Source organism: Chiloscyllium plagiosum, unplaced genomic scaffold (genome assembly GCF_037043375.1).
Source record: "Chiloscyllium plagiosum isolate Xiang-an unplaced genomic scaffold, Cpla_swu_hap1 HiC_scaffold_1, whole genome shotgun sequence".
NCBI lineage: Eukaryota > Metazoa > Chordata > Chondrichthyes > Orectolobiformes > Hemiscylliidae > Chiloscyllium > Chiloscyllium plagiosum.
The window spans coordinates 152912889-152927279 of record NW_028270139.1 but is presented as its reverse complement, the minus strand read 5'-3'; the positions used below and the strand labels follow the sequence as shown (position 1 = coordinate 152927279).

General features: G+C 41.9%; 1 protein-coding gene across 1 annotated transcript in view; it reads right to left on the bottom strand.

Annotated features, from left to right (window-relative positions):
* The window catches only part of slc4a11 (solute carrier family 4 member 11), a 177399-nt gene that overhangs the window by 34315 nt on the left and 128693 nt on the right, over positions 1-14391 (bottom strand). The window contains exons 10-12 of the mRNA XM_043696795.2: positions 12487-12612; positions 8066-8179; positions 4088-4220 (exon numbers count right to left, since the gene is read on the bottom strand). Coding sequence (XP_043552730.2) covers positions 4088-4220; positions 8066-8179; positions 12487-12612 — 373 coding nt within the window. The remainder of the gene's footprint in view (positions 1-4087; positions 4221-8065; positions 8180-12486; positions 12613-14391) is intronic.

Below are 14391 nucleotides of genomic sequence, written 5' to 3'. Positions count from 1 at the left end.
CTCTGTATAGTTTTAGAGTTTCACAGGGACTCATGCAGTTTCTGAGCAAAATAAAATGCAATTCTGCAAAAACAAATTCACCCCATAAGCAACAACGCAGAGTGGCTGAGCAGAAGCTGATAGCACAGTTCTGTACCCATGGGAATGGCCTCAACTGGGATCTTGGGTTCATGTCACACTACAGGTGACCCCACTACATTATACACTCTCTCAGACACACACTCCTTCATACACACCCACACAAACCCTTCCTCACACACAAGCTCTCGCTCATATGCACACATACGTCCTCCACACTCACACCAACACATACCCCCATCATACAGACACACTTAACCAAGCTTACACACACATAATCACATGCACTCACACCCACATGCACACTCAATCGGTCGCTCCTACATGCGCACACATGTAAACTTATGGGGTGAATTCTGTTTTGCAGAATTAAGTTTTATTTTGCTCAAAAACTGCATGAATCCATGTGATATTCTAAAACTATACAGAGGGTTTGTCAGTCTGGCATAGCATTGGGATACATACAGACTTCACAGCTATTGGTTAAAAAAAGCTGAGCTGTCTTGAGAATGTAATTTAAAATAAGCCCTGGGATTGACATATCCAAGAACAGAAACCAGCATATCCCATTATAAAAGATGGAAGTTTTAATCTAAGATTGTTTACTGTATCACATCTCCATGACACGGGACTCCTTTGGCTATAAATTCTGCGAGCATGATCTTAACCTCCACAACCACCTGATGAAGGAGCAGCGCTCCAAAAGTTACTGCTTCCAAATAAACCTGTTGGACTGTAACCTGGTGTTGTGTGATTTTTAACTTTGTCCACCCCAGTCTAACATTGGCACCTCCAAGCTATGATAAAGAGATATGTTTCTTGGCATTATAAACAGAGGCATAGTGTACAGAGGATTAGAAGATATGTTACAAAACTATAAAATCATTGGTCATATTCTCAAGATATGTTAGAAATTGTTGAGACTTGAGAGGTTGCAGAGTTGTGCCTATGAATGAGGAGTCAAATTCAGATAATGCAAAATTCCAGTTGTGTTGAAGTAGTCAGCCAATCCCACCTGCTAAGCCAATAAAACAGGTGAGACCAAAAAGTTAAACCACAGAAAGAGTCAGAGGTTTTACAGCATGGAAAGAGGCCCTTCAGCCCATCTTGTCTGCCGGTCATCAAGCATCGATCTCTTCTAACCCTATTTTCCAGCATTCCATCCATAGCCTTCGAGGATATGGCATTTTGAAATGCTCATTTAAATACTAGTTAAAAATCTTCAGGGTTCCTGCCTCTACCACCCTTTTAAACAATGAGTTCTAGATGTCCAAAACTCTCTAGGTAAAAACATTTTTCCTCAACTCTGCACCCAAACCTTTTTATCAACTTAAAGTTGTTCCCCAATTATGGGCACCTCCATGCTTACCCAATCTGTGTCCCTTAATACTTTGTTGTGGTTCTGTTCGCCGAGCTAGGAATTTGTGTTGCAGACGTTTCGTCCCCTGTCTAGGTGACATCCACAATGCTTGGGAGCCTCCTGTGAAGCGCTTCTGTGATCTTTCCTCCGGCATTTGTAGTGGTAAAATCACAGAAGCATTTCACAGGAGGCTCCCAAGCACTGAGGATGTCACCCAGACAGGGGACGAAACGTCTGCAACACAAATTCCTAGCTCGCCCAACAGAACCACAACAACGAGCACCCGAGCTACAAATCATCTCACAGACTTTGAACCTTAATACTTTATACACCTCAGAGATATCCTGGACTTACCATAAAACATAGAAGTGGAAGTAAGGCCATTTGGCCCATCGAGTCCACTCCTCCATTTAATCATGGCTGATGGGCAATTCAACGCCACTTACCACACTCTCCCCGTAGCCCTTAATATCCTTACGAGATCAAGAATTTATCAATCTCTGCCTTGAAGACATTTAACGTCCCTGCCTCCACTGCGCTCTGTGGCAATGAATTCCACAGGCCCACCACTCTTAAGACTTACAAGTCCAGCTTAGTCAACCTTATGGAAGGTGGTTGTATGATCCCACTGAATAATTAGTGTTAGAAAATGAAGTCATGGAGCTCTGCGCGAGTCATCATTTGACGTCAAGGATATATCTCCCAGTGAAAGGGCTTTTAAACATGATCAAACCTGTGAGAAATTATTTTAAAGTGTCATGGGTCTGAAGTCACGTGTAGTCCAGACTAGGGAAGGACAGCAGTCTCCTTCCCGAAAAGGGCATGAGTGAACCAGTTGGGTTTTTCCAACAATCGTCATCATTAGATTTTTAATTCCAGATTTCTTTAAATTGAATTCAAATTCAACCACCTACTGTGGCAGTAAGATTACCTGGGTATCTGGATTAACACTCCAGTGATCATCACTAGGCCATCACCATCAGTGGTGATATTTTAAACAACGTCAAGCCTTGGCAAAAAAAAGCCCTTTTTTTTTTAAAAAGAAACAGAAACAGATTTTGTGCTTTACTGATTTCATTCAGGATTTTGTGTTAACAGCGCAAATCAGGTTACACGGGGTTTCCCTCAGCCATCTCAAGGAATGGTGTAACACAAAACTGCAGTCAGGTCTCTTGCAATTGACTCAGTAAGACCAACAATCCTGGTGATGGTGGAGCAGGTTTGAGGAGCCAGGTGGCTGTCCTGCGCTCTGATATTCTCTATTCCTATGACTAGTGAAACTCAAAATGTACTGGTTACAGCAGAGAAGGTTTCCAGAAGGCTTACACAGAGATATGAAATTATTCTGATGGGTTCCATAAATGAGGCAAAATACTTTGTGGCTGCATCAGACAACACAGAATTATGCCAACTTGCAATAACCAGAGAGGCAATGTGAAAAAATTTACAACAAAAGAGCACATTATGAAGATCTAGAAAATTTCTGTCTCTGGTCAGATTCCAAGAGTAACTTCTGAAAGGGAACTGGTTAAATACTTGACAAAGAAGAAGATAAATTGTAGAGTTGTGGAATTTGTTCGAGTTGTAATACTCTGATAATTGCCTTTGAGGATTAAGCCGTAAACATCTATTTTAAACAACAGGACTGCATATAACAATTGGATAAATTAAAGGTGACCAGTGATTCTGCATGGTCACTGTTACAGAATTCTTGCATCCACATAGCCTACAGGCATCCTCTGAAATAGAGTCCAAAGGAGCATCATCTTTACAAAGCTAGTTGTAACTTTAAAGATAATCAGGTACCATGTCGGACAATCATGCATTATTCAAAATCACCAGAACAAAATCTGATCTCGAAGCTCAGGACATGTTTAATATTAGATTTCTTGTCACTCAGCAACAGGGATTAATCAGCACTTTAGTTCTGTATTGACACACAAACCGCTTCTTTCCATTCTCAGGACTTAGTCAATGCCTGCATTTACAGCCCATCACTAGCTGCACTTGGAGTGGTGATGAGACCACACACTTCATGTCACTGTAGAGTTTTTATTAAAACCACTAAGGCTTGCTTAGTCACTTCACAGAGGTCACAACTCTGCTGGAGGCGGGCAGGGGGAGGGGGGGGGGGGACGCAGGAGTATTCTTAGGCCTAAACTGGTAACTCCTGCAATAGGTGAGCCAGGTAGGCTTTTAATGATGGGTCAAGAGCTTCAGGATTCCTTCTACTGACATCAAATCATGAGGTTAGGTCAACAGCCCATGCTACCAATGGCCCACTGACACAAATAACACAAGGAATAGGTACAGAGATCCTTGACTTCATCATCGGCAGAAGCCATAACGTCATCATGATCATCATGCCATGGGCATAATTCTTTTTCCTTCTATGTCACTAGGTCAATTTTCTAGAACTGATCTTGACACTATGTACCACGAGCACTTTGGGATGAAATCCCACCAGCAGCTCTTCTATGGAGAAACAATAATTAGAAGGCTCTGTTCTCAGAAAAAGAGAACAAAAGGTTCCTTCAGACACAAGAACTGAGCCCCAGCTAATCTATTTCTTCAGAGTAGGAAGGAATGCCCCAAGAGGCCACAATCAAGTTAATAAAGTCTCCAGCAAGTTTTTCTTTTGCTGCTTACCTTTTGAAAAACTTCTTCAATGAACTTAAATTAGCAATACCATAGATAATACAGAAGAAACAATTCCACAAGCCAACACAGGCGTAGAATGCAAAGAAATTCAGATTGTAGTCATCGCAGATGCCCTGGATTACTGGAGAGGGAAAAGAACATTTGATTACCAGAGGACACAAGGCAACTTTAAGATAGGCAGGTACAGAGGAACTGAATAAATTGCTTCCATCTGCCAATTTCCAACGTCAGTTTCAGAAATACATCAGGTACCAATTATGTAGCTTTAAACATAGTTTGATAAATCCATAGGGAAATAGGAATTTTTGAAATAACCATTGTGGACTCCTCAAATCAAATCGATGGCCGCTTCTGCCAGAAATAGGTGTGTTTTAGGCTGATTGGATCTTGGGTTCAATGAGTTGAAATAAGCAGCATCTCTGGTGCTTTCTGAAGAAATATTAGCTTGACTTTTGTTTTTCTGCATTAGCTTGTTGTGAATTATTTTTAAATATGATCTTCAACAGAATTGGGGTCGTAGTACCTTCTGCCATGTCAATATCATTCAAGAACCTCCTTAATAAACTTTGTTTTCAAGTACACCTCCAGTTTTAAAACCCACCTCCTCAACTAGGCTTTTGGTCACTCCACCTGAACCATCCTAAGGCTCAGAATGCACTCTCCTTCAACATCGGGGACATATTTCCTTCATTAAAAAGACATGAACAACAAGTTCTTCTTCATTACAGACTTTGTCAAAGTCTAGGTTATCCAATTCCACACAAGCCACTGATATGTTGGACCATTTACGGATTTTGTTTTTAAAACAACAGAGGATGGTACCAATAAAAATCAAGGGCAAGCTTTCTGGCAACAATTATGGAAAGCAATTCTGGCATACTATGTCCAGTTCTGGTCATCCTGTTACAGGAAGATTATTATAAAATGGGGGAGGATTCAGAAGATACTTACCGGGATATTGCCGGGTGTGGAAAGTTTGAATTATAAAGAAAGGCTGGATAGGATGGGACTTGTTTCACTGGAGTGTAGGAGGTTGAGAGGCAAACTTATAGAAGTTTATAAAGTCATGAGGGTATAGATGGTAGGTGCCTTTTCCCTAGGTTGGAGCATTTCAAGGCTAGGAGGCACATTTTTAAGGTGGGAAGAGAGATTTAAAAATGACATGAGGGGCAACCTTTGTTATGGACAAAGATTGGCTCATGTGGAATTGACTTTCTGAGGAAGTGGGTACAATTGTAATGTTTAAAAGGCATTTGATGGATACATAAATAGGAAAGGTTTAGAGGGAGATCAGCCAGGTGGGACTAGTTTAGTTTGGGATTATGTTTGGCATGGACTGGTCGGACTACTTCCATGTTGACTCCATAAGTACTGTACTAAACTTGGTTGTTCTTTGAAAACTGCTTTGATGGGAAATGGAAATTACTGTTGAGGTGAGTATTTGTTGCCCATCATAACTACCCTTATACCAACTCACCTGTTGGACTACTTCAGAGGGCAATAATGTGTCAACCACATTGCTGTGGGTTCAGAGTCAAAGTCAAGACAAGCCGGGTAAGGACAGTAGATGTCCCTCCCAAAGGGCTTGAGTGAACTGGATGAGATCTGACAACAAATAATGAAAGTCCTGGTCCCCATTCCTGATTGTAATTCCAGACTATTAACTAATTGACTCCAAATTCAACCAGCTGCTGTGCTGGGATTGAACCCATGCCCAGACACTAGCCTGGCCGACAGGGCTATTAATCCAATACCAACTCTACTCATTTCTGGGGCTGCTGGTACCAAGGAATTGGTATCTCAGGTAGTTTATTTCCAACTCCAGACAGATATAACCTGGCTTTTGATTAGTCACTTTTCTGACAGGAGATTAAATGTACAAGAGGCAGTCTTTGTGATAAGTTAGATGGAACAGTAGATGAGGGTATGAAGGGTCAAATACTTAATTTTTGTTCTTTCGTAGCAGGAGAGAGAAGCCAGAAGTGTGTATTTATTGCTCAATCTCAGTTATCCCCTGAGAAATTGTGGTGAGCTGCTGACTTGAACTGCTGCAGTCCATGTGCTACAGGTCCAGCCACAGTACTGCTAGGGAAGGATGTTCCTGAAATTTGACTCAGCAACGGGAATATATTTCCAAGTCAGGAAGGTCGGTGGCTTAGAGAGGAACTTGCAGGTGGTAGTGTTCTCATGCACCTGTAGCACTTCTTCAAAGTCTTAGACATTTACAGCATGGAAACTGACCCTTCAGTCCAACTCATCCATGCTGACCAGATAGTCCCATTTGCCAGCATTTGGCCCATATCTCCCTGTATCTTTCAAATGTTGTGATTGTACCCGCCTCCACCACTTTCTCTGACACCTCATTCCATACACACACCACCTTCCGTGTGAAAACGTTTCCCCTTATGTCCCCTTTAAATCTTTCCCCTCCCGCCCTAAACTTATGTCTGCTGGTTTTGGACTCCCCTACTCTGGGAAAAAGACCTTGTCTAGTTGCCCTATCCACACCCCTCATGATTTAATGAACCTCTATTAAGTCATCCCTCAGCCTCCGACGCTCCAGGGAAAGCAGCCCCAGTCTATTCAACCTGTCCCTGTAACTCAAACCTTCCAACCCTGGTGACATCTTTAAATCTTTTCTGAATCCTTTCAAGTTTCACAACATCCTTACTGTTGCAGAAATGAACACAGTATTCCAGAAGTAGCCTAATCAATGTCCTGTTCAGCCGCAACATGACCTCCCAACTCCTATACTCAATGCACTTACAAAAAGGCAAGCATACCAAATGTCTTCCTCACTACCCTGTCGAATTGCAACTCCACTTTCAAGGAACTATGAACCTGTACCCCAAGTTCTCACTGTTAATTGTATAAGTCCTGCCCTGATTTACCTTACCAAAATACAACACCTCACATTTATCTAAATTAAACTCCATCTGCCACTCCTCAGCCTATGTGCACATCTGAGCAAGGTCCCATTGTACTCAGGGATAACTACCTTCACTATCCAGCTGGTGGTAGAGCTCACGAGCTTGAAGGTACTTTCTAAGAAGCCGTGGCGAGTTGCTGCAGTGCACCTTGTACAAGTTACATACAGCTCCTATTGTATACCAGTGGTGCAGTAGTAGATAGGGTTCTAATCTAGCAGGCGAAAATGAGTACTGCAGACGCTGGAAATCAGAGTCTAGATTAGAATAGTGCTGGAAAAGCAATCTAGCAGGCCGCGTTGTCCTGGATGGTTTTCAGTTTGAGGTTTAGTTGTGCTGCAAGTGTGAACACTTCTTCACACACCCGAGATATGCCTTGCAGATGGTGGACAAGATTCAGGGAGTAGGTGGTGAGTTACTTACTAGAGTATTCATAGCAGCTGACCTGCTCTTGTAACCACTGTATGTAAATGGCTGGACTGGCTAGTCCAGTTCAGTTTCAGTTTAGCACGTTGTCCAGGTCGTGTTGCATTTGAACATAGAATGCTTCTGTATGTAAACAGACGTGAACATTGTTGAACATTGTGCAATCATCAGCCCCATTTGTGAAGGCAGTAGAGGGGTATTCAACAATTGAATGCCAACGGGAGACTGGCATTGGTTATTCCACCAGCTGCCATGAATGGCAAGATTCAAAGATAGGTTCAGTTTCTGATTTGCAGAACTGAGGCGACTAATAGGGGCTTGCAAATTTGGTGCTGAGTGGGCAATGAATAGTCACCCTCAAACAGCAGACTATGTAAACCTGTGGAGGTTAATCTGGCTCAGCCTCAGAAGTAACACTGACAGCCACTGTAGCAGAAGCCTTAGTTTTAGTCCATTCTGTGCACCTGCTGAAGTTAGACTATTGTGGGGTGAGACACATCTCCTGAATCGCTCCAACATGCATGGAGGAGGTCATTGAAATGACATGACCATATGGTTTTTTTTAAAAAAAGCAAATTATATTGATTTAAATCAGTAAGAGGATATAACATACCATGGATGTACAAAGCAAGGGGTGCAGTGGTTAAAACTATACCCATTGGTTGACCAGCAAAAACTGCGTAGGCCACTCCGCCAATGCACTGGGCAAGGATGGTTTTCTGTACATCTGCAAAAAAAAAAAAACAGGGTTAAACAGGCACTTACAGTTTGGGATTATATAGAGGTGAAAGTGAGGTCTGCAGATGCTGGAGAGCTGAAAATGTGTTGCTGGAAAAGCACAGCAGGTCAGGCAGCATCCAGGGAACAGGAGAATCGACGTTTCGGGCATAAGCCTTTCTTCAGGAATGAGGAAAGTGTGTCCAGCAGGCTAAGATAAAAGGTAGGGAGGAGGGACTTGGGGGAGGGGCGTCGGAAATGTGATAGGTGGAAGGAGGTCAAGGTGAGGGTGATAGGTCAGACTGGGGTGGGGGCGGAGAGGTCGGGAAGAAGATTGCAGGTTAGGGAGGCGGTGCTGAATTCGATGGATTTGACTGAGACAAGGTGGGGGGAGGGGAAATGAGGAAACTGGTGAAATCCGAGTTCATCCCTTGTGGTTGGAGGGTTCCTAGGCGGAAGATTGAGGCGCTCTTCCTCCAACCGTCGTGTTGTTGTGGTCTGGCGATGGAGGAGTCCAAAGACCTGCATATCCTTGGTGGAGTGGGAGGGGGAATTGAAATGTTGAGCCACAGGGTGGTTGGGTTGGTTGGTCCGGGTGTGATTATATAGAGGTTTCAACTTCAACTTGCTTTGCATTGACAAGTGAGTTTTTTTTCTTTATTTTATGCTGAAAATCAATGGGGAAGGTGGCAGGAATGGGCAAAAAGAGGAAAGGGGGGGGGACTTGGCAATCCATCATCAAGCCTTCCCTCCCCAGCACCAATTGAGACCTTTAAGCAGTCGATGATGATGAACGGAGTTCCCAGAAGCTGGCAGGGTTGGATGGACAAGGGGAGGAAGAACGAGGCAGTAGTAAACACAGGCAGTCTTCTCAAATGGCAAAAAAGGAGTGATCCATCTGCCAGGTTTAGGGGAGTGGTCTTGATCTGCCCTAATCTGGGGATGATCAGGGGCACTGACAGGGTTTAAAGCCTAAAGTCACCACCACTGGTCAAAATAAAACCCATAAAAATATATTTCATATGCCCACTGCTGCTAGTGGCATGGCAACTCCAAGCTCCGAAATGGGGATGCAACCCATAATGATTGCCAATCTCAGACGGACTGACAGATACAGGCAAAGCAGGGCACCAGTGCCCTATTAAATGATCCCAGAAGCACAGCAAGGAACAAGTTATGTTTCTGATTAGCATAACATCCAGCATTTTAACATGATCTGTTCCATTAAAGCAACAAAGTCAAAAATCTAAATCCAGAGTTCGATCCATTATCGAATGTGGAGTAATTCAGGCCTGAACAACAGGTGGAGATAGAGCCCAGGAATAGCAGTTGGGCAGACAAAGGGCTGGATAATGGTGACCAGGCAGAAAGAAAAGCTAACAATGGAGAGTGCAAGTAGGTGGAAATGGGTTGGCTGTGCTGAAAGTAGTCCATATAATGACAAGGGGGCATAGGATGGGTATAGGACATGAAGGCGGTATTTAGGCCCTAAATTTATTGAACTCAATTTGAGTTCTGAAGGCTGCAGGGTTGCCAAGTGGAAAGTGAGATGCTGTTCTTCCAGCTTATGCTGTAGCAAACCCAAGACAGAGATGTTGGCCAGGGAGCACTGGGAGCTCAGGGTTGTTTTCATGGGCTGCACATAGGTGTTCTGCAAAGTGGTCACCCAGTCTGCATTTCATCTCCCCAGTGTAGAGGAGAGCCCACTGTGAGCATCAAATACCATAGAGTAGATTAAGTGACTGGCAATAAATATTAGTCTTGTTAATGATTGCAACCAAGGATTATTGCCTTTTTGAATATTTCTGCTGCTCATATGTCTGATTGAGGACAGAACAGAGCCAATGGTCGAACCTCTTCTTCTGTGGGGGAATCAGAGATCCAATGCCATGGAAACCTAACCACCCATTGCCATCTCTCACTTATGGTCACATGCACTCTCATAGTCTTGTGAAGTGACATGTGTCTGTCAAATCAAAGAGCACCAAGGTAAAGGCTTAAAAGGAGGTGCCATTCCCTCCATCTTCCATCAGCCAGACAGAAACCACAGCTTCAAGTCCGGTCACTGTTGACATTACGTAAAAGACAAACAAGAGAAAGGTCATGCCTAGGTCAACACAGGATGGAAATGGCAAATGAAACAATGCCATAAAGAAAGAAAATAAACTAAAACTGGAAGTGCTAGTAAAGGCTGACAACCAGGCAAGGTCAGCCAGTCAATACAGCAATGTATGTAAATGGACAGTAGTCTAAAATAGGCATCTGGCATAATGTTGAAATGAAATGTCTTTTGCTCAGCACTAGCATGAAACATGCCTTCATAGAATCACAGAATTCCTACAGCATGGAAGCAAGCTGTCGAGTCCAAATCAATCATTTGAACTGCATCCCACCCAGACCCACCCCTTTACCCTATTACCTATCCCTGTAACCCTGCATTTCCCACAGCTAATCCACCTAGCCTTAGCATTCCTGGACACTATGGGCAATTTAAGATGGTCAATCCACCTAATCTGCTCATATTTGGACTGTGGGAGAAAACCGGACCACCCGGAGAAAATCCACACAGATACTAGGAGAATGTCTGTGCAAACTCCACACAGTCACCCAAGGGTAGAATCAAACCCAAGTCCATGGCAGTTTGAGGTCACAGTGCTAACCACTGAGCCACCATTCCAACTCATTGAGAAGCACAGTGGGCACCAAACAGAACTACCAATAGCAGGGACTGATCCTATATCCTGGGAAGACTTCATAAAATATATGCTTATCATTCATTCTTCTGCTACTCTAAACTCCAACGCTCCCAGACATTAAAACTTGGGAATGTTGCCAATTATGAAATTCTTCATTCAATTTACAGGCTTGACATTGGACAATGTTTGCTCCAGGTATTCTTGCAAAAACTTTTCAACTGGATGTTGCCAGGGTTGGAGGATCTGAGCTATAGGGAGAGGCTGAACAGCCTGGGCTGTTTTGCCTGGAGCATCGGAGGCTGAGGAGTGATCTTATAGAGGTTTACAAAACTATGAGGGACATGGATAGGGTAAATAGGCAAAGTTTTTTACCCTGAGGTTGGGGAGTCCAGAACTAGAGGGCATAGGTTTAGGGTGAGAGGGGAAAGATATAAAAGGGACCTAAGGGGCAACTTTTTCACACAGAAGGTGATACGTGTATGGGATGAGCTGCCAGAGGAAGTGGTGGAGGCTGGTACAATTGCAACATTTAAGAGGCATTTGGATGTGTATATGAATAGGAAGGGTTTGGAGGGATATGGGCCAGGTGCTGGCAGGTGGGACTAGATTAGGTTGGGATATCTGGTCGGTGTGGACGGGTTGGACCGAAGAGTCTGTTACCATGCTGTACATCTCTATGACTCTATAGATACAGCTCTGCACTATTTACACTTTGCATTCTGACTTTAAATTTCTGAATGATTGGTGATCCAGATACACGGATTGTTAAAACATTATTAAAAAAGCTATCAGAATACTGTCTTTTATACCTACAGGCCTGGAATACAATGGGGCAGAAATCACAATTCATCCAGTTCCAGCTCAATAAAACCTGGGAGTACTGTCAGCAATTCAGGGCAACATACCATGTTTGGGTCAGAAGAAACTTACTGTAGAATTAAGGTAATGTTACCTGAACTCCAAGCATTAAATGGAGAGGATAGATTTTACAAATTAAAAGTTCTTGGAATTTAGATGGCTGTGAAGTGATTGGTCAAAACATTTAAAAGCATTGAGCAAAAGATTTAAGAATAAATTGGTAAAATCTATTTCTGCTAGTCTGAAATCTAGGCCTAGTCAAAAAATAAAATGCCAGGCCTTCAAGGAGTCAAATTAGGAAACAAAATTAGAAAACTCATCTCAGAAGGGTCACTGAACTTGAAACACTAACTCTGCTTTCTCTCCACTGATGCTGAAAGATCTGATGAGTTTCATCAACAACTTCAGTTTTTGTTTCAGATTTCCAGCATCCATAGCTCTTTGTTTTATCAAATTAGGAAATATTGGTCCAAACAAAGGAGCATTTGAAGTTTGGAATAGTCTTCTTGAAATGCTAACTGATGATGGGCCAATTGTTAATTTTAAAACTGAGCTTGATGAATTCTCATTAGCCAAAGTACTGAGGGATATTGGGCAAAATCTGATACATGGAGTTAGGGCAGAGATCGGACACTCTCTCATTGAGTGGCACCACATGCTTGATTACCTAAATGGCCAACTTCTGTTCCTATGGTTCAACCCCAACTGTACATCCGATGAGGTTGAGAAAATATACTGAACAAATGTAGACTTAATATCTTACCAATTGACCCTCTGGTATTCTCAGCATTCAGAGAACCAAAAGCTATCGTTGGCAGTAAACAGATGCAGTACAGAAACAAGATGGTGGTGATATACTTCCTAATAGATTTATTTTTACCAATGATACCTGTGGTAGAAGAAAGAAAGGGCAAAATTCAACAGATGTGTTTCCAAACAAGACATATTAAAATAATGCTAGCATCTCATAAACTCAATTATATTAGGGTACAGCATTCCAGAAAGGTTGAATGTGGTTAAATATTAAGCATGACTGGACTGGTAAATCCCAAGATCCAAGCTAATTCTCAATAGCAAAATGAGAAAACAATAGGTAAAGGTCTAGAGAACAACTCAACAGAAACCTCTACATCATTTTTTGTCTTTGGCACATGGCTCAGTACAGAAGGCGGCTGAGGGGAATAAGCAACTTGTATTTAGATAGCACCTTATCAGTTTGTAAAATATGCCAAAAGGTGCTTTCTCCGAAATTCAACCATGTAAAAGCTTTTCCACGGAAGTTGCACTGTGTTATGCTGGAACATGTAACCAAGGAACATCTTAAAAAAGGAATATGTACACAGCATTTTCAGGAGCAAATTCCTTAACTTTATGCCTCAATGATACCAAAGCTGAAGAGAAAGCAAATTTGGGTGAGGTTGGAGTAAACAAGATGACAGATTCAGGAGTCGAAAGTTGTGGAAGGCAGAAGGGAAAGTAGAGTTGAGATCACAACTAGATTAGCCATATTTTAAACAGTGGAGTAGGTTGAAAATAGTCAAATGGCCTCATCCAGTCTCAAAGTCCTGACACCCCTGTGATGGAACATCTTAGCAATCAGTCTGAAACCTTCAGGTCAATGATATCCAAAAACAAATTTAGAAAAAAAAAATCAGAAAGTCAAAGCAAATGTGTTAAAATATAAACTTTGGAAATTATTTTAAATAAATGTACCAGTTAAGGTTTCTTTTTGCAACAGACGTTAGAACAAAACAAAATCAGAAATGATTCAACATAATGAATCAGTCAGCATCTGTGTCTTTTTATTTAAAAAAAAAAGATAAATGGATTTCTTCTCAAATGTTGACAGACCAAATGATTTCCAGCACTGCTTCTCTGGTTTCAGATTTATCTTTTTCCTTTTTACTTAATGTTGTTACAATCAATTTAGTCCCTTCATTAATACCACCATAAACAATACAAACAAACAATTTCTAGGTTGTTTGGTTATTTAATTAAGATTAGAGATATATTAATTTCCATGTAATTTTATGACTTTCACCATAGCAACACTAGCCCAGAATTTGTTGTGAGAATAACAAATAAGTTTGATGTGCAGCCCATTATTCGTGCCGAATAACCGAACAATTTGAGGTGAGATGATGTTCTGTGATTGGCCACAAATTGCTGCCTAACTTGTTCCATTCTGTCGTCAGCCTCACCAAAAATAAGAACTCAAAATCTAGACATGTTGAGATTAAACTCTCTGCCAAAAGAGAAAGCTGGAATTAAACCATTTAAAAAGAGAAGGGTTTTATTCCTTCTCTGTTACTCCATCTCTACAGCTCAAAAAGGAGCCAATAAAACTGCAGTCTTTTCCCAAATTTTACTTCCTAGCTTTTTACACCTCATCATTTAATTTAATCTTTCTATTGTTTATTTGATTGTAAATCCTTTTCCTTAATCTCTAAACCTCATTTGGTTAGGAAATGCAACCAGGTTATGTCCTTCCAGCATATGAATGGGGCATTTATGGGGAATACTGGATTACTCAACACAGAGAGATAGCAAGGACTCAAGTGGGATGAAAGATCTCCTTTGGTTTGCACGTGATTTCATGGTCATGGACGGCTGTTATCCCCAGCAACTTGTAGCCAAATAAATTGAGTTGAAGGCAGAGGTAAAACAA